Raw genomic sequence first — 21,670 nt, forward strand, 5'->3', positions numbered from 1 at the left:
CAGTGAATTAACCACCCTTGGTTGGGGAAGAGTTAGATTTGACAGAGGAAGATATTAAAATTTTCTACATTTCTGTCAAAAAGAATCTTTTGCTTCTTGACTTGACAAGAACAATCATGTGTTTTTCTCATCTGATCCCCAGAGCCCTGGTTTGTTTTCTATGACCCAAGGTACCAGTATTATATTTGTGGCTTTAGAAACATTGTCACTTCCTTTTAGTTATTTAATGTTACAGGCATAGGTCTGTTTTTCAAGATTCAGTTTTTGTCATCTTCCTAGAAAATTTAACTTTTTAAGAAATGCTCAGAAAACACATTATTGGGCATCCTGAAGACAACATATTAAAACTATAAACTCTTTGGGGAGGAAAAGCCATTTTGTCTGTTTTAGTAAAGCACTGCATATATTTACAGTGCGATCTAAATATTTATTATTGGTGATTATAATGATAATCTGTTAAGCCTTTGCACAGTGTTGCAGCGTTGACTTGCAATGGTAAATGGAAGTTACCTGAAAGAACCACTTTTTTGTCTGTGGTCACAGAATCATAGAATATCAGGGTTGGAAGGGACCTCAGGAGGTCATCTAGTCCAACCCCCTGCTCAAAGCAGGACCAATCCCCAACTAAATCATCCGGTCCAATCACTGCAGCATTTTAATCAAAGATACGGCTATTCTTTTCCACTCAGCCATGCTTAAATAAGAAAACAAACTGGCTCACTTTATACAGTTATACCTCTTCTAATGGCGCCACAAGACACTATATTCAAACATGTTGTACTGTAATAAAGAAATATAAAATTACCATGACAACCTTTGCCTATGTTCATCTCATAAGAGTTTTCCACCCAGATATCCTTTAAAAATCAGAACTCCACCTTTATTAAACAGAATACAGGGCAGGAGAATTATCTCTTTATCTAGAGCAATAGCCTTGACAGGGAGTCCCAACAAGGAATAAAAACTTTATCAGCTTCATGACCTTGACAGCAGATGGACTCACAAGTGGCAAGAACATCCTCTTTTTTCGCCAGATGGGAGCACCTGTTCTGGCTTATGGGAGCTGGACCTACTTTATTTGCTAAGGAGAGCCACCCTGTGACACCTTGTTTTTTAAAAAAATGGCCTTCATCTCCCTCTCTGAGCTTTGTAAACTTGGGAGGATTTCAAAGCCAATTTACCAGTTTTATACAACAGCAACCTAGAGGGAAAATATACCTACTGTAAGAGGTTAGAAAATGAGGGACTTCATGAAAGGACTGTTGGTATATTGGGGAAAATATCAGTTAGCTTATGTATTTTATTTAAACATTTTTCAAAATATTCTGAGCTCTTGAGATACCGGGTAAAGTTGAGGCACTTCCCAGTAAATAATTACATTATCAAAATAATGGTTTATTTTATTACCACAATGAATAAAGGGAACACAATTATTTTAATAAATGTTATTTCTCTAAGCTCCATCTAAAAGGTTCAAGTTGCATAGCACCTATGCACTATTTATATATTAGACTACTACAAGAGAAAAGAAGCAGATTCAATTAGTGTGATTGCCACAACAAAACTAGCAAGATTTTCTGTTTTTGCAAATAACTTGTCTTAGAAGAATCACTACTGACTACAGCATTGTGTTTCCACAAACAACTTGCTACAAAATTAATATGATGAGAGAAGTTCCCAGTTTTCAAACAAATTACACTTGTGAGGAATTTGGGATTTCAGTCAGAAAATAAATTGCTGAAGCACTGTAGAGATTGCTGCACAGCTGAAGTTGTATGTTTAATCTGCAACATCAGAAAACCTTTCCTGCTATGCTTCAGTGACATAAGGCCATGTCAAAAAGTTCCTACCCATCACTAGTTTCTCATTTTCCTTTAGTACTGACAGGAAAATAATTCTAAACTACTTATTTCTTAAATGAATGCTAAAAGTCTAAGTTACAGGATCTGACTAGGTCTTTAAATTGAGGAAGAAATGCAATTTCAAAAGCAACATGTTCTGCCTTTATTTATTCAGTGAGTCTGAATTGTTTTGTGAATTGTTTTGTGGCCAACTACCCTCATGCCACAAAACAATTCTTCTCCCTCACACCTATTGAAGAATATAGTTAAACATTGGGAATCTAGGCCTTATCTAAATTGGGATATGTCTCAATTTCAGCCACTGCTGGCCAGCCACAAGTGTAGTTGCTTTGGTGCCCTCTTAGTGTAAACAGCATAATATGTTGTAAAGTGCAATTTGTATGCTGGCACAATTTACCATGGTTTCAGGTAGAGTTCTAGGGGTTTTCATTGCTGCAGCTCCAAAAATGACTAGTCTTCAATGGCTGTAATCAGGGCAAATCCCCAGTGTAGACAAGATCTAACTCTTAAAGGCTTTGAGGCTACCATTATCTCATCTATCTACTATATATCTAAGCATACTGCATTACTTAAAAGGACGTGAAATGAAGCGAAGATGATGACTTTTCTGAATGACTCAATGGAACCCTAAAGCCTGGTTAAATGTGCCTATGCCTGAAGTGGAAGTAACAAGGAAAATCTAGAAACCTCAGTTTATAAACAGGTGGAAGCTAACCCATGATCGCCTTAGTCATACTTGATCAGATGAAGTATTCAGAATGCAAAACCATGCAATTCTTAAAAGCTACTTGCAGGCTTTCAGATCTAAAACCTCAATTTCTTGCCTGAAAAATTCCAAAACTGAATTGGACAAGAACTCTGCTATCTGGATTGAAAACTGGATGAAAGACAATAAAAAAGGTAAATGATGAATGGAAATATATCAAGTTGGATCTAGGAGTATGGCCATACTTACTATTAATGCCAGTCCTAGAAGCGGGAGTAAAATTCACATAAATAAAAATCTTTAACGAAACTGGAGAGGTTCCTAATATCAGAAATATACATGACTTTGGGTCCAAAATTTGTAGTTCAAAATGTCCCTAGAATGGCCAAACCAAAGACCCAAGTGGATTTCAGAGGAGATTTACAAAAATGATCAAGAGCAGGAACAGAGAATGTATAGCCTGGGTAAGACATGACATTGTAAAGGAGCTGTAAGTGAGGGGATAGAACAATAATCCACAACTATGAGGATGTATAAGAATTATTTAGGGATGATATGAAGGGTTATAAAAAAATAGGAGGAAATTAAGAGATCCATGAAGGTTGTGAAATTCATTGAGTTCCATTAGACTGTGGAATGGCTCCCAAGGGAACTCATAGAAAACTCATTGCTTGTGACATTTATAACATTTATAACAAGACTACATTAAAACACTAGAAAGGGTACTGTAGGGACAAACCTGCATTTGCAGGGAGATGATCTGGATGTCCTAACAGGTCTTTTCCAAAGCTTATCCTATGATTTTTCAATTTACCTATTAGGTGAAACCTACAAAGAAAAGTTAACAAGCTCGTTTTATGGTGTGCACTCAACATCAGAGCACCCTTTGCTTCATGGGATTTTATCTCCAGGGCCCACGTAGGCCACCTGTTGCCGTGCACAATTCAGCGCCTCTGGCTAAGTTGAGATCCCTTTCAGGGTAGCAGAAGCTGAAATTAATATCCAAAGTCTCTCAACAAATCAGCCCTTCCTCTGGATTCTGTCTTCAATCTTCCTTCTTAGCTAGACTTAAGTCTTCTCTCCCAGCTTTGATACTGAGCATTGGTCTGCCAGGGTGCCTTCCTGACGTACCTGTTCTCCCAAAGACTTTACCTCAGGCTGCTTCACAGGAATCCCTCTACGGGCTCCAGCTGGGCGGTGCTTACCTCAGGCGGCTCCCAGTCGGCGGTGCAGCAGGGCTAAGGCAGACTCCCTGCCTGCTGGGACTCCGCACTGCTCCCAGAAGCAGCCGCCATATCCGGCCCCTAGGCAGAGGGGCCTGGGGGCTCTGCGCAGTTCATGCTGCCTGCTCCCACATGCGCTGCCCCCGCAGCTCCCATTGGCCATGGTTCCTGGCCAATGGGAACTGTGGAGCTGGGGGTGGGGGAAGCACATGGAGTTTCCCTGATCGCCCCAGCTCCTAGGGACTTGCTACTTTTAACAGCCTGGCAATCCTAGCTTACCCACACAGCAGGGCAAGCTGGCAGCCCCACAGTCGGGGGGGTGGGGACGGTGCTGAGGCTTGGGGCTTCCAGCCCGCGGCATGGAGACTTGCCATGGGCCGGATTAAATGAAGCAGCAGGCCGGATCTGGCCATAGGTTCCTCACCCCTGAGTTAGACCCTGACCATGCAGGCAAGACCTGCCAGGTAGATACCTGAGAAAGAATTCTCTGTAGTAACTCGGAGAGCTACCCATCTAGTGTCCTGTCTTTGGCCATTGGGGATTTTTGCTACTGGCAGTTGCCAGTGGGCCACATGCCATTCTAGGCAATCTTGTCATACCATCCCCTCCATAAGCTTATCAAGCTCAGTCTTGAAGCCAGTTAGTTTTTTTTGCCCCCACTGCTCCCCTTGGAAGGCAGTTCCAGAACTTCACTCCTCTGATTGTCAGAAACCTTCGCCAAATTTCAAGCCTAAACTTGTTGATGGCCAGTTTATATCAAACTAGGAACACGTTGGTGCTTAATTTAAATAACTCCTCTCCCTCCCTGATATTTATCCCTCTGATGTATTTATAGAGAGCAATCATATCTCCCCTCAGCCTTCTTTGGTTAGGCTAAACAAGCCAAATTCTGAGTTTCCTTTCATAAGGTATGTTTTCCATTCCTTGGATCCTCCTAGTAGCCCTTCTCCACATCTGTTCCAGTTTGAATTAATCTTTCTTAAACACAGGACACCAGAATTGCACACAGTATTGAATAACATATGTCTATCTATTTCAGATCAGTTTAATTTGTCGTCAAATTTATTTTTCCAGCTAGACAGCCAGATCAAGTTACACATTCTGATTCCTCTTGATTCCCTAGATCAGAAACTCCACCACTGAGATCAATGTCAGGATTAGCATTAGATGACATGAGCACATTAGCATCATCAAGCAGCATCACGAGAGTGGCAAGAATCTGACTCCTCCATGGCAATGGATGAAGTCTGCTGCTGAAGAACTCAGAAGGTTAGGCTACATGGGAGTTGAGATCTTCAAAGAATAAAATTACATTCAATAAAACCAGTCTCCTACTAAAGGCAATTTTTTCATTTCAGTCCAGTTCTCAAAGGTTAATCTACAGTGCAACTGAATTCCTCAACACTTACTTTCATTGTTAAGTGTACAATGTAAACATTCCTATCAGATAGGCACAGAAACATCTCAATTCTTATCATGCCATTTTTGTACACTGCTACAGCTACACTGCTCTATAGAAAGGATTTATATTTCAATTTATTAAAAGTTTCCATTGGCAGAAGTAATTCTTTGTCAGGGAATATGAAAAACCTTGTTACATGTATAACAGCTCTCCACAGAATACTTTCCATTAATACTACAAAATTTTAGATTAAGTGAGATCCCTCTAAATCCAATACTTATACTTTCCTGTTTAAATCTCCCTTCCTCTCAGAGACTCTAAAGTACTTTTTGTTTTTGATATTAATACTATTTGTTAAAGCTAAATGCTTTGGTAGCAAAGTTCTCCATATGTTTTACTCATCACTTACAACAGCAAGGACTTGTTTGAAATGAGGTACAGAAGTTGTAACAGTGGCTAATGAGGTAATTATCTGTAATATTTTTATGAACGCTGTGTCTGACTTAGCAAACCTATCTGTATTACTATACCTTGAGGATAAAAGAGAATGAGGCATGACTGGTGTGTGGTCTGGTGTGAGACCAGATACGTTAACATGGACTGAACAGAATCAACACATATGAATGGAGGATCGGGAAGAGACAATGGGAGCCCCATTGACTGAACATTAACACATAATGACTAGGAAGCCAAAGTCAGCTGAACAGAACATGTTTGTAGTGCGGAACAAAAGGATGAGGTATCAGCTGGCTGTGTTAAGAGCTGGTCACGCAGGAGCACTTGGGAGACAAACAAGATCAGAGAGAGTGAAGATGGACCTCAGAGAATCATGGCCTGATGAAGCCACTGCTTCTACTAATATGGACTGTGTCTTATGTTTGGCTTTTCCATGCTAACCCAACGACATTCTCAAGCTGTATTCCAAGTGACTAATAAATGCCACCGTTGCTTTAAAAAGGCTGTCCTGCTTCACTGTAAATACTTACCAGGTTACACTGCTCCCCAAGATGGTAAAGTGTCTGCATGACTTTGAACTAAGTGGATTTGATGTAGGAGTCCACGGTGGGAAATGGGGAGTGCTGAAGCCCAGTCCCAGAGTTACTGTGGCTGTGTGGCCTGCCCTTGAAGTGTGGATCATTGAGGTCTTGCACACTAAAGAGGTTATTCCCAGCAGAATGCTTAAAGACCAGGGACGTAGCACTGACCCGGTCAATCTGAGACAGTACAAAGAACAGAATTTGGCCTGATGAATATAATTATCTCTTATATTTGATAATCTAAAAGAATTAGACATATGAGGTATGCAAAAAGAAGTTTGCCATCAAACTACCATTGAGATATTTGAATATAAGGATTTTGAATTAGGTTGGTTTGGTTAAATGGTTATAAACCTATATACATATACCAACAAGTACAAGTGTGAGAATATACTGGAAGGGGAAAAAAGAATTGAGGAAATATGGATAATGACCAAGCAGGTAGGGCTAGCATTTTGACTGTCTTAAGAATACGCTAATGATACTAGGGATACATAAAGCAGTTCATTTTTACCCATTATTAGAAATAAATTTGAAGCAGTCAAGAGGACATGAAATGTTTAGATCTGTATTTTTGGAATTCTGGATTCTGGCAGGGCTTAGAATCAGAACTGCAAAATAATGTGAAAACGGCGATGAGGATACTTTTAAAAAAAGGAGAGGGTTATACTCTATTGTCACAGACTTGAAAACACTAGGCAAGAGAAATGATTTGGGGGTTAGTGGAGAAATATACTGATTAACTTTATTATAAAGATAATAGTATACAACATGGGTAGGCAACCTATGGCACGCGGGCCAAAGGCTGCACGCGAGCTGATTTTCAGTGGCACTCACACTGCCCGGGTCCTAGCCACCGGTCGGGGGGCTCTGCATTTTAATTTAATTTTAAATGAAGCTTCTTAAACATTTTAAAACCCTTATTTACTTTACATACAACAATAGCTTAGTTATATATTATAGACTTATAGAAAGAGGCCTACTAAAAACGTTAAAATGTATTACTGGCACGTGAAACCTTAAATTAGAGTGAATAAATGAAGACTCGGCACACCCCTTCTGAAAGGTTGCTGACCCCTGGTATACAATATAAATGCAGCACGTATGGCAAGAGACAAGCAAAAGTGATATACATGCTGTTTTATCTCACTCAAAAAATAAATAAATAGAGAAATTTAGAAATCATGAAGAGAAGGAATTCCACAGAAATACGAATACAATAGTTGGAAGGGAACAGAATGGAAGGATGTTAGCAGAATATCTGAGTCAGTGCCAAATACAAGAAGGGGGAGGTATGCAGTTGTATCAAATAAAGAATGAGCAATTTACATAGGCAAAAATCGGAGCAATTAGAAGCATTTGCACAAGGAATTAGACAAAGAATAAGAATGTGAGAGACAATTGCTTATTAAAGTGAGAAGACATAGTAAATGTTGATTTTTTTTAACTTTAATTAGTGTCCTAAAATCTCTTCTGTTGCGTATCTGCATTAAGCATCCCTACAGTTTAACATGCATTCCCAATTACAACATTTCAAATCCACTTCTAATTGTACAGTGATTACTAAGGATACATTTTCATGGATCATCTTATAAATGACAAAACAACATGAGACCAAAAAGGCAAGATGTTATCAGCAATTTTCATCATAAAGGGAACCCTGCCTGGTAAGAATCCTAAGTAGGCTGACAAAAAAGTCTGTTTTCCTTGATAGAAATTAATGAGTTCCTTATAGCAAAACTCAAGTAGGGGTGAGTGAATTATCTGAAGCAGTGTCTTTACCAGCAGACTACTCAGACATGTGGTTTAATGCCTATCGATATTGAAATATTGCCTATAATGTGGTAGTAGCAGAAAAATTATGTGCTTGCCCCCTCTTCCCTATTAGCTAATGCAGAGTTTGAAGCACTTTTGGTTAATCATTTTCTTAGAGGTCTTGATTTAATTAAACATAGATATGTGTGAAGCAGTTCTGAAGAAATGACTCCATTTGAACCTTCTCCCATTCCTTCAAACACCAAACTTCTTTCAGGTTTGAATTTCTTCATATAAAGACTCCCTGTCTCTTCAACACAATGTGGATGTGGCTCTCTCATTCCCCATAACCCATGGATCTCTACCCACCAACCTTCCTACAGATCCAGTGTTCTCAACAATACTCCATTAGGTCTCAGAATACTCCCATGAATTCTCTACACCTCCTCCCTGAGAGTCTCACAAACCTTTGTACATCCTTACATACTCTAGGAGACACAAGACAGCCACAGTCCTCCTCCTGGAGGTTCGTGAGCCAGGAGGAGAGAGGAGCCTATTGGAGATTCATGGGGAAAATAGAGAGGATGGGAACCTATTGGAATGTTGCAGTGAATAAAGAAGAGACAAGGGAGATTATTTGAAGACATGGGTTGCAGGGAGGAAAGGGAAGGATCACAGGGGGCAAATTCAGAGCTCTTAGAGTTTTGAATAGCTCATTGATTGCATGGATTTCCAATTTATCCAAAGAGCCCTGGGTGCAATTCAAGGTAATGGGTTTGATCTACACTGCTCTTTATGATTTGTTTTCTGGAAATCTTAGAAATAGTCCCATTACCTAACACAATATTTAAGATCAGTTTGAATGCTTGAGCTGAGACGTTACTAGATGTGTATGTCTGGAACTGGGGCAATGGCATTCTCAAGGGAGGTACTTGACTGGAGTTTCCCTCATCATCCCACAGACCCTGAATTTCAAGGAACATTTCAATGAACAGTCTACAGCCCATCCCAAGTGTGCTCACGATGGTTGCCAAGGGAGCCACTTACACTCCCAGACACACCCACGGAGGAGGTAGTCATAGTTAGGATCAAGGTACTAGGAAGTGCAAAGGAGTTGATCTTCCAGTGCTGCCAACCTGAGACCAGGGTTGTAAGTGGTTCCACTCACCACCTCAGCATCCCCTGGCATCTGGTCATGACTGGAAGAGTATTCACATCCAAGCTGAACTCCTTTTTGGCCCTTTGATGGCCTGTTTTAGTCCATGACTTAGCCCTCTGGCTAAGATGCATCTTCTCTGGACTCCTTCTGGTGTAACAATATCCCTACCAGAGATCCATGCATCCCTTCTTGGGCTACTCCTCAACTCATTCTCTTGGCTCAGCCCTCATCCTCATCTGGGCTTAATAGTTTTTGTGTTAGGGCTTTTATGCCCCTCCCTTGGGGGAACCAAGAGCCACCCTCTGCTCTGAGCTCCAGCCCAGGAACCTTGTGTTGAACAGCTGGGTCTGATCCTTCAGATGTGCTACTATTTCTCTGGGCCTCTTACTACCTCCAAGCCCCTTGCGCTGTTTCCCAGTAGCCTGTGGTTAATACAGCCTCTCCCTCTAGTTTCCAGGCTTCTCCCTAGGCCCTCCAAGCTCCTTGCTCCTCCCCTGGAATGCTGAACTCCAGGACTGTCTCACAGTGCCCTGCCCCTTTTCCAGGGCCCAACAGAGGAACTAACTCCATCCCTGTGGCCCTTTTCTGCCTGCCTTCACCAGGCCCCTCCTAGAGAGTAGGAACTCCCTGCCTCTTCTCTCCTGAGTCTCTTCCACTCATTGAATTCTCTTCCTTCTCTATGTAGTTCTCTCTGACCCTTCCATGGCTGGGATCACTCATTTTAAATGAGTTCAGATGAGGATCAGCTGGGGTAAATTACTAGATCACAGCCAAGGCTGAGCCCAACTCCATTAAAGGACCAGCCAGCATGTGAAGGACACTGCTGGGCAAGGCAAGTGTTGGGCCATGATCTGCGCTTTGCACCACCCATGCGCCAGGTATATCACTTTCTATACGTGTTCAACAATGCTCCCCTAGTGACACCAAAGATCTTATACTTTGCAAAGAGACAATGCCTTAAGTTTAGTGTGAGGACTATCAGACTAAACTTTTATCACATCCTCACTTTTTTATCACTTTTATCACTACCATTTATCACATCCTCACATTCTGCCTGACAGGTTGGGTAGAACAGAGTGGGTCAGTCTTTTATAGGAGAGCTCTTTTCACATTACTCTGTGAAATCCGCTTAGATCCACTGTTATGCACATTTGTAAACGCCTGTTGTTCATGCCCGTGGAAGCAGTATGTCAAATAAAGAGACAAAACAAACAATCTAGAAAAGTTATAAAAAGCAGCTACCAAGTTTTTTAAGACAGTAGAAGGGGTAGAAAACACGGAGGAAAATGACAGCAAAATGTGAAAAGTAACAACATAAAAAGGTAGGGGTGTGTGTGTGTGTGTGTGGCAGTGATAGAGGAAGAAAGAGGGGAACAAAGGAAAAAAAGAAGCAGAAGCCTGAAGAACATAGATTTTAAACCCAGGGTTCCTTCAAAGGGAGGGTCTCTAGAGACGGCGTAAATCTGAAGCATGGGACTCAACTGGCTGCTCAAATATTTCTCATAATGTAATGATAAATACTAAGATGTGCTTCTGACTTGAGGAGAAGCAGGTTGCTAGGGTTGGACAGCGATTGATTGCACTGTCAAGGAAAAGCTTAAATGTCACGATATATTTATTTTTATTTATATTACAATGCTATTTGCATTGATAACACTGCTAGAAGTATCAAATGCCTGTCAAAAAGGCAAAGGACAGGCAGTTTCAGAGATTAAGAGGCACAGCTGAGACATGGTGGAAAGTATTTTTTCAGGGTTAGTGCAAAGCAATGGCTCTGCTAGCAAATGTTACAGCCACTGTATTTTTATTTAATAAAAAGGGAGGGTCCCTTTTCGACTGGGTGTTCCAGTTGAAACCGGACACCTGGCAACCCTAACAAAGAAACAGTGTTTGGATTCAGATCAGATTTATCTAGGCTATAGTGCTATATTTGGTTCAGAGTTTTGATTCAGAGTCAATGGCAGTGAGCTGTTGTCATGAGATTTCATCTCAAAATGTCTGAAATCATGCAAGATCAACTGCAGTACTGCATTACAACCTCAGGAGAACAACCAATCTGGAGAAGTTCTAGCAATATCCACACCTGAAAAGAGGCTCCTTCTGGTTTTGCATCTGATTGAAAGAGAAGGGTGAGTTTGTATCTGGGGTTTCAAATTTAAATACCCTGAAGTTTGGGACAGTTTCAAATCATGTTTCAGTTTTGTCTCCTCTAAGGTAAAAAAGAAGAATTTCACCTGCAGATAGTAATTTATCAGCACAGAAAGTTTGCAATCTAGAGGAATGTTATATAAAAGGATAATGCAATGAGAGCAAGAGCTAGGAGAAAGATATGAATTTTAAATGACTAACAAAATTTTGAGCCGGGTCTGCAATATAGCACATTTCATTGCTGCAAAAAAAATCAAAGTTTAAGTTGTGACTTGGGCTGGATTTACTGCCTGACTTAACTGATGAGTTTCATCACTTCATACTGCGATTAAAAATATTTGATATCACATTTTTCTTATAAAAATTTATCTATTGAAGGCACTTGGCTCTATTAATTCATATCTACATGCAGTGATGGCACTCAGCCTTCAGACTTATGCCTAACAACTATTTCATGCCTTTTCCTGTCTCATTACTGAAATATTTCCATCCTGAAGAGTATGAATTAAGAAATATGACTCTCATCAGCATAAATCCTCATGCACTGAGACAAGGATACACCTAACACTTGTAAAGAACAGACTTTAAAGATCACCCTAACATCTATCATCATATTTTTAATCCTGGGATAGCTCTGTTGAAAACTGCCTTTAACAGTTAATATATACTGAACTAGATTGCACATGATGCACTTTTCGTTCAGAAAAACAAGAAAATACTGAATTAAATAGCTAAATCATCAGTGCCAACATACAGAATGCAGTTGCCAAGTCTAACAAAGAAGCATCAATATTTGTGTGTGTGACCATGGACCATTAAACACTATGTTCATCAGAGGACCTGTGCATATGACATAAGAACATAAAAATGGCCATACTGGTTGAGGCCAGTGGTCCATCTGGCCCAGTATGCGGTCTTCATCAGTGGTCAATGCCAGATGCTTCAGAGGGAATAAATAGAACAGGGCAATTATCAAGTGATCTATCCCTTGTCTTCCAGTCCTAGCATCAGTCACAGGTGTAGGGACACCGAGAGCATGGGATTGCATCCCTGATCATGCATCCCTGACATAGAAAGAACAGCACTCAATCTTCTGGTCCAAAAAAATAAAGGTTTTGAATATCTGAGACAGAATAGAAACTTCAAGTGATATTCTTTATCTGTTTCATAGTTTAATAGAATTTAAGGCCAGAAGGGGCCATTAGATCATCTAGTCTGATCTTCTTTATAGCACAGGCTGTGTTAGTTCACTTGGTATAGATGCTTGATTCTATGGATTTTTCCATGCCTTCCAATATTTCTATTGGAGCTGTTACCACAATGGAAATCAAATAAGTTAAAGATTCACTGTATTCAAGATGTCATCTAAGAAAAGGTAAATGTATAAACGTCTGTGCATTGCTCCATCTGTGCACCATCACCAAACTCCAAAATGGATTAGGCCAAACTGTAAAATGATCATTCTCTGACATCCTTGCCATCAGGCACCCAGGTGAAACCAAAGACAGCATCTCTCCAGAAAAGAATCAAACAGAAACTACACTCGATATGCATGAACAATTTAAACAAAAAATCCAGCAGATGCTCCTTTTATCCGCTATCCCCAAATGTAATTTACACAAGTACCGATTCAGGAAGGATGTTCTTTGTGAATTAGCATTTCAACATCAGCAAAATATCTTCCAAAAAAGTAAATTTAAGAAGTATTTGAGGAGATATTACTGAAAAGTATGATCAGTGAAGAAATGTCACAGGCCTATGGGTAGGTAAGGGGGCAAACAGCAAAATAGTCACCCCCCCCTTCCCATGGGCTGGCAAATAACTTTCTGCTTTGTTGTACATGAAATTCAGAGCAAGTACCCACAGCATCTCTAACACAAACAAATTCCCATGCTCCATACATAGAAGCATATACAAATAAAGAATAAACAACTTTATGGACACAGGGGATACATATACTCAATTAAAATAATGAAAATAAATCTCTGCAGTGCAGGATGCTAGCAGAATTTTAAAAACATATAATAGGATATTCTTTTGGCCCAAATGAGCAATAGAAATAAAAGAACAACACACATCCTTCATATGCAAGGAACAAGGGAAACATTCACATTAGAATAATACCACAAACCTTGAGAAAGACCAAAACCTAAGAACTCCCACAGTATTTCCACATTGCTTTGTAAATGAGAGCTTGGGAAATACTTCAGGAAAGTATTCAAACACATCATTTCAAACCAAAACATTTGACAGTATTCACAACCACTTACATTTGTTTTCTGTGAACATTCAGTACAATAGGTAGGTTGTTCCGAAGGATATTTGTGAAAAGCAAAAGTCTTGAATATTTGTGTGACTGTGATTGTGCAAGTATGTGTGTTTGCATCTCCACCTTAAAATCTCCAATTTCCCATTCTGTTCATAAAAGTTTCAGCCATCCAATCAAGGAGCAGAAACAATACCATGTGAGCTATATAATCACTCATATACCACAACAAACAGCAAATAGCTGAAGACCAAATAGTTCATGAACATCCCTTAGGATGAAGTACATTTGTATATGTTTGTCCAACACTTCTGAATCATTAACACATTTGTTAAATCAATGTCAGATAAAAAATTCACAAACCCCAAAGAACGGCTACATTCATGGAATAAATTATTTGCTATGAATAGTTCTTCCATCTGCACTGATAAGTGAAAGTATGATTCCAATTGATGGGTGCAGAGGTGAATATTTAAGAGGAGGGGAACATGCAAAACAAAAAAGCCAGCACTGCTTCTCAAAATTAACACTTTAGTATCAGGAACTGTGAATTTCCAAAGTTGTTAAGACTTATTTATTAATCCATATAATACTTATCCATTAGCTGAAGCATACAAATGGTTAATAGATGACTCTTCAGAAGTGATGAACGCTATGGAGATGAACTACATAGACTAGATTCAAAGGAGGTCAACAGTGGGAAAAGATGATCACTTTTAAAGTTAAAGTTAATAAAAGAAGTGCCGTACATCAGCATAATCCAAATCTTCTGGGCATGCTTTGCAGTTAAGTGGCACCTGAATGATTCATAGCACTATTCAAAATGGTGAAAGACCTACTTCATAACCAAAGGAAGTTATACTGTATCAGTAAACAAAAAAATTGCCTTCCAACAAGTAATGAAGGTGCATAAGATAAAGGAGCCAGGGAAAAAATATACAAAGTATGCAATTTAGGCACAGATCCTACAAACCCTCATATGTATCTTTAATCTTGTACATAAGCAATTCCATTGGCTTCAGTGGGACCACTCACATGCAGAAAACTAAGCCCATGTGTGTCTGCAGGATCAGTGCCAAAGAAGAGAAAATGAAGAGAATTAGAAACTAACTTCAGTTTTATTAAAGTATATTTTATAAATATATTAGTTATGTACTTGTAACATTTCAGATATGATATTAATATGGATGAGAAATAAGGGGCTACAAACACAGAAGTTTCTGAACTGCAAATCCTAAGAAACTGTACTTGTTTCAGAGAGATGCTAACTACACATTTAGTTATAAGTACGGTAACATATCTATTGATTAAAATTACTTATTTTGGGATCCCAGCCACATCTCATCAGCATTATTTATTATATTTGGCATTGAGTATACTAATAATGACCAAGAAAATGTTTGGGAAATTCACTAACAATTTCACTGCTCAGGCATTAATCATGATTATCCATTTCATGTCCTAAGAATAAACAAAGTAACACTGATGATAAACAATGCTGAAATCTTTGTGTGGCTGATTTTCACTTATTCTAAGGTCAACCAACTATCATGTGATACTCCAGCAAAACCCTGTCCATTATTGTTCAATTAATTACAACTTCAGAAAGCAAAGTAAACTCAAAACCTCTAAATGGGTGGGGTGTGTGCATGCAGGTATGTCACATGCCCGCTTCTGTGTTCTGATGTACACAATGACACAAGTTACTACAATCCTACTCTTTTCTTTTTATTCTAACCTCTTGATGACAGCACATCTACTCAATGAAGGGTCTACTACAAGAGTTACATTAACACAGGCATACTGGTGAATAATTCCATTTATGGTGAATATTTTCATGGATAATTAATTCATTATGGAATAATCATTAGGATAAATATTTAGGTCACTGATATGTCAACAGGAAAAAAGTTGTTTCAGATAATACTGTTCCCATTCAGAAAAAGCAATCAGTATACTTTCAGATATGGTAAACGTGAGGGAGGTTTTGTGCATATCGAAGTCAGGATGAGGCAACTGGAACAAACAAACAAACATCACAACACTGAAGTATAGGCCCAGATACTAGACAAAGTATTATTTTAGTCATCAAACAATCCAGTCCAGATCTGCTCACACCACCCACCAAAAACCAAGATATATATGATATGAAAGAAATTGGTAGAATTTGACCACGCACACACACACACATCTAGAAAACGATGGGAGTTTTCTCAATCTGTTTAAGTATGAATTTTTTCCAGATGGAACTGCAAAACTAATATCAGCCAAAACTCAAAATATATGATCACTCTTCCAGTTTTATTTCTGAGTGGTACCGCAGTGAGCATCAATAAGCTCCAACAGTACAAACAGATCAAGGCCCTACTATAGTCCCATTAACACAGGTAAAATTGGATACAGCCTAAAAGAAAACAGAATCCAGATGGTGAATCCAGAAGGCTGTCCAACACTCAAAATACTGCTGAGAATAAAGAAACAAATGAATTAAATATCTCTAAAAGTCCAGTATAGCAAACGTTTATGAGCCTCGTGTTTATTGAAAGTCTGGTGCCATATGATTTGTTTGGTCAATAGTTTTGTGGCCTCTGCAATAGAAATCTTTCCTCTGAAACAATTCATTTTTATAAGATTTTAGTATCTTGGCATTTTTGTCAACTACTGTAAATACATCAGTCCTCTGCTGCGAAATAATGAAGCTGAAAATTGTGCAATAATTGCACAGACTGATTTTTTCAACATTGTCCACACAAAAATTGAGCATCTCCAAATTCTTACATGTTGGGAACTTCCAAGATACTTTGACTCCCCACGCACACCAGGCCTAAGTTCTTTGAGCACTGCCAACAAGTCGGCTAAATCTTCTGGCTAGTGACCTATCGGATGATTTGTCAACCTACTGAGCTCTGGAACTGGAGATGGTATCTAGAAGCAGGGTCATTGTGGACAGAGATCTGGGTGTGCTAAGCTAGTCTCCACCTTCGAGGTACCCTGGGGTCTTCCATAGCCAATGTTGTGCGAGGCCACTGGACTGAGACAGACTTTGTATCAAAAGCAAAAGTCTCATCAGTTAAGTACTGCTTCTAGCTTCTTCAGAATTTCAGAGAGAGGGGAGGAGCCAGTGCAGGAGAGCACTGGAAAGCCCTATCTGAGAAGCAGGATGTTTTGGCATGATAGATTAGATTAGATTAGATAAAATAGATAGAATGATGCTGATTAGGAGATACGGTCCTGACAAAATCTTAGCTCTTACCTGTTATCAATCAACTTAAATATATCATAATTTCCTTCGAATAAACTAAATTAATTGTCCTCGATATTTCTCTCTCTTAAAATTATTTGTATTTTTAAACATTCACTACTATTTTTTGTTGTCTTGGTGGAATTATTACCACCCCAAAAGAAAAAACTTCTAAAGCATGATAAAGGAATTACCGAACCCACTCAAAGTTAGATGATGCTCATTTATCTGTACAGAATTGTCTAGCAACAATAATAAAGTAAACTAAATAAAATGAATTACTGTAGTTAAGTATTACTGTAATTATTTCTTTTACAGCATTCTGAGAAATACATTAAACAAATGAACTGAAGTTCAATTATTCCCGTGTATCCAGAAAAGAGGGCAGAGGAAATTGAGGTGAAAAATAATGGTCTCTAGGCTACCTTATATAGTATATAGTTTAACTCACAGAAGACCAAAGGGAAACATTTAAAGTAAATTAGCTAATTTTTGTCTCAGTACCTTAAATCTGAAGCAGAATGTTACCATGGAAAACTCTTCCTGCCCACACTAGCAGGAGAACAATGTATAATTCTTGATAGTTTGAAGTGTATAGCTGATATACAGCATCCATATGCTTTCGCAGTGAAATTACCTTTTTTAAAGAAAAGGTATGCAACTCAAAGTGAAGAATGGGATTCAGAACAGAAGGAAAAGGAGAAGGAAGTCCTTAGACTGGAATTTCAGATGACTCCAGCAAGAATAAAATAGCCTTAAATGTATAAGCTGCTATATTCATTTTCTTCAGCAACAAGACAACACACTTTTCCTGTCATTTTCTTGATCTCGAATATTAGAAGCATATTGCAAAGCCAGTCAGTTTCCTAAAATGCAGATTTAAGACTGAAATATACTCTATGGCTTTGTAAAGAACATTTGATATATAAAGATTTAAAATAACAGATTTTTTTTATTCTTGGTGAACTTGTCCAGCTGAACATTTCATCAATTTCTTTTGGTCTTGGAGGACTTATGGAAAAAGATATAGGACAGTGAAATCTGTTAGTTCATATTCTTGTTACAATGCAAAAAGTTCAATTTTCTCAGAACATTTGAACACAATTATAAACTTCAAAGAGTGATATTAAGAATAATATTAAGAAACAGAGTTGCATATACAACAAAGTGCATGGTCATAACTGTACTTACCCACCAAATGCCTGGATTGCATAAAACTTGGAAGCATCCAAAGAACTTCCACTTACTATTCGAGCCTTTAATGAAGAATAAAGAAAAGCTTAATTACTCAATTTCTGCCAAGAGATTTTGGATAGAATTTAACTGTATCGTACATATAACACCTAATATGAAAAATGTCAAGCAGGGTCAGCTCCAGGCCAAAGCTACATTAATTTTTGCTTTGAAATACATGTGATTAGCATTCAGCATTTAGTGAAAAACACTGGTAAAACCCCGGAGAAGAGATCAGATATTGCCTCCCAAATATCGCTGCCCTTTAAATCCCAGAGTATGTGCAGTGTAGATGATAACTAGTCAGAGGCAAAAATCCAGACACCATGTTTGACAGTAGCAGACCCCTGTATTGGCAACTATGATTTTATAAGATAAGCACAACAGTGAGGCTATCCTGTTTATAAATGCAACACATTTGGAATACACTCAAAGGAGAACAAAAGAATGGAAAGCTGGGAAACATGCACATTTCACAACTAAAATGAAGGAACCAAACAGATCAAATAAGTCACAAACAAACATCAACAAAATACACAACCCCTTAAGGAAATATGTGATTTTAAACCTTTTCATCCACAGAACTGCTATCTGAAAGAGAACCAGGAAGAGGGGGAATAAAGGTTAGATAAAACAGTCTCCAAGAAAATGTGTAAAGTTATGAAAAAAATCTTACAATTCTAGCTTGCTAAAGTAGAAATGAAAGGAACAACAGAAGCTGAGTAACATATATGTTTAGTTTTCTTTAATGTGATTGCTATGACCGTATACTTTGACAAGTTCAAAGATGTTTTAATATATAATGAACCACAGCTACTCACACAAGACTTTTTAGTCGTTAAAGATGTTTATGGTTATTTTATAAACTAGCACTTAATGATGTTCAAATCTAATGTCCAGCTCTGATACATTTACTAATACTAATGAATGCAAAGGTATTTTATTAAGGTAGGACAGAATGTTCATAAAAAGTGGTGATTTTGGATGTAGACTAAGGCTTTGTTCGCAAAGAAAAATAAAATTGCTCTTCAGTCATTTAATGGATATATTAAAATTATTATATTCTAACTATTCTGTTCTACCATGCAGACACAGGAAACTAAAAAAGGAATGCCAATAATCACTATCATAATTTAATTGTGTGCTTTTTAAATGTATTATATATTATACAATCAGTTTCATAGTCATACAGTACTTTTCATGTCCACTATCAGATATAAAAATTTACGATGGAAAATGTATGTTTATTTCATTTTTTCAAATATTTAAAATGCTTATCGTTTCCTTGTACTAAATTATGTATATCACATCTTTCCATCAATAAGTTTCTCTTTCACACGCACAAAGTTTGTATTATGTATTTTGTAGATATAAATTTGCATTGTTATAATTGTCACCTTCACAAACTTTGCATTGTTTTTTGCAAGGAGTATGCACGTTTTATACATGCTCTCTAAATCATTTGGATTTTTTTCTATAGGATAAGCACTGCTCAGCATACTTTCACTACAAAACTATCCCTCACATTTTAGACATATTCTATGTTTCAAAGCCAATATAGCTTCTATACAGTAGATCAAACTCAAATACATATAATGCGGATGTACTAGCACAGACAGTGTGGTAGCCACAGGAAGGTGCAATTAATCCCCATCCTGAAAACATGCCCATGCTTTGTTTTAAGTCCATTGGTTTAAATGGAACAACTAATGTGCTTAAAATTAAGCATGTGCTTAGGTACGTGCATGATGGAGGCCAAAGGCAGCCATGTCCGTCTAGTTGTTTAGATAGTCTAACCTGTCTGATTATGTTTGATTTTAACATTAAAATATGTTTGAGCCTGGTTAGTAGAGAGATGTGCCTGAGCCAAACCTGAATTCTCAGGAAGCTCAAGTCCAGATCCAAGGTTTGCAGCTCTGACCCATCTCTTGTTAGTAATTAGAGTCCACAGAACAAGGCTCTCTGGCACCTTACTACAGCTCCTATTTCCGCTCTCTCACATATTACAAGCAATCCTATCATAAAGCATGTGTACAAAGGGGGGGAATAGTAAAGGTTGCCATGGCACTCACCTCCAAATTTCTTGACTTTTGTACAGAAACAATGTACTTGCATGATCAATCAAATACACAAGACATCACTAAACAAGTGAAGAATATTAGCCACACGTAGCGGAGGTCTCAGGACGTCCACCCATCACAATGGTTTCCTTTATAACTACACGCTTGACTACAAACATACACAAGAAGTGTGTCTGAACCAAAGTTGACTCCTTATGCCAACTGTGAAAATGGCCATTTAACTCAACAATATGAACTGCCCTGCCGCTTCTCTCACTTCACATGCTCAGGTTTTTCAGAAGCACTGAGTTTTATTAGAAATTTCTTCTTGGATTACCATTTTAGTCCCAAAGTTATCTCACTCACCCAGATCATCGATAGAAATTAACTCTCTTTGTTGTATTAATGAGATATTTGTATTTGTGAAAGATGTTTGATTGGCAGGCTGGGCATAGCTGACCTATCTTTTTCCATGTAGCTAGCAGTGCAGGAGGGGCTAGCAATGCAAAGTGCTTCACATTCCTCCCACTGATGAGACTCAACCTTAGATTTGAAGGTTAACCTTTGTGGGTGAGAGGGTGATAGTTCAGTGTTCGGCTTCTCTGGGGTTTGTTTGTTTTTTTTCCCCTAAAAAGTGTGCTAATTAATAGCAAGCATGGTGTGTGTGTTGTGATAGACACACTTATCCACCAGCAACTGTACTGAGACCACAGTTTGCTAGAGCTGTAGCCCACTGAATGTCTATCAGATAGTAAGTTTTCATCATTACCCATTAGGGCTAGACTTGCACTACTGACCTATTGTAAGGGTAATGAGCTATGGAGTTTATTACCATTCTCTGAGGTATCCTGTCCTGCTGCATAGAAATGTTTGGATTTGGGCTCTAGAAGGGAAACTAAATCAATTTATTTACAGACAACTTTTCTTTAACATCCTCCCAAGCAACAGTGGTTTGTAAAGCAGAGCATACTAGCAAGTAAGCGGAGTCTATTTTAGGATATAACTGAAAGCTCCCTTCAGGGCCAATTATATTGGACTTCCCAGCAAGCCAGATGGGAAAACGAAAACAAGAAATGTGTTCTTTTAACTCAAGGCTAAATTTAAAAGCCCCCCAACAAAAAAGCTAATTCTTTTTAATTATAACAATAAGGTATCAGATCACTGGAAGCAGGAACTGTTCAGATAGCACACAATTACATTTTGTCCCAGTGGACAAAATCCTTATTTCTATTCAGAAACCAATTTTCACAGGACACACTTGGTTTTCCCTGTTATCATCTTCAGAGCTATTTCCTGACACTGTAACCAATCTTTACTTTCTTAGGATAGAAGCTAAAGCATTTAATAGGATTATCATAACATCTTATTTATACCAGCCCTCCAATTTCTGTAGTATGCCCAATATTAAGAAGCAATTCTTATCCAATAGTCTAATTTAAATGGCTGATCTCAATGGCTAGGTTTCATTACTCATTCCCAATTCTGACAAGAGGGAAGCAGGGGGAGAAGTTAATAGATTATAAAAGCCAGAAGGGACAACTGTGATCTTCTAGTCTAGATTTTTTTAAAAATTACACA

At 38.4% G+C, this 21,670-nt stretch overlaps 1 protein-coding gene across 4 annotated transcripts in view; it reads right to left on the bottom strand.

Moving 5' to 3' along the window:
• Positions 1–21,670, bottom strand: part of UNC13C (unc-13 homolog C) — a 427,801-nt gene that overhangs the window by 349,097 nt on the left and 57,034 nt on the right. For all 4 annotated transcript variants that reach the window (XM_073303829.1, XM_073303827.1, XM_073303826.1 and 1 more), the window contains exons 3-4: positions 18,601–18,623; positions 17,991–18,055 (exon numbers count right to left, since the gene is read on the bottom strand). In XM_073303829.1, coding sequence (XP_073159930.1) covers positions 17,991–18,055; positions 18,601–18,623 — 88 coding nt within the window. The remainder of the gene's footprint in view (positions 1–17,990; positions 18,056–18,600; positions 18,624–21,670) is intronic.

The sequence above is a fragment of the Lepidochelys kempii genome, chromosome 10, assembly GCF_965140265.1.
Source record: "Lepidochelys kempii isolate rLepKem1 chromosome 10, rLepKem1.hap2, whole genome shotgun sequence".
Classification (NCBI taxonomy): Eukaryota; Metazoa; Chordata; order Testudines; family Cheloniidae; genus Lepidochelys; species Lepidochelys kempii.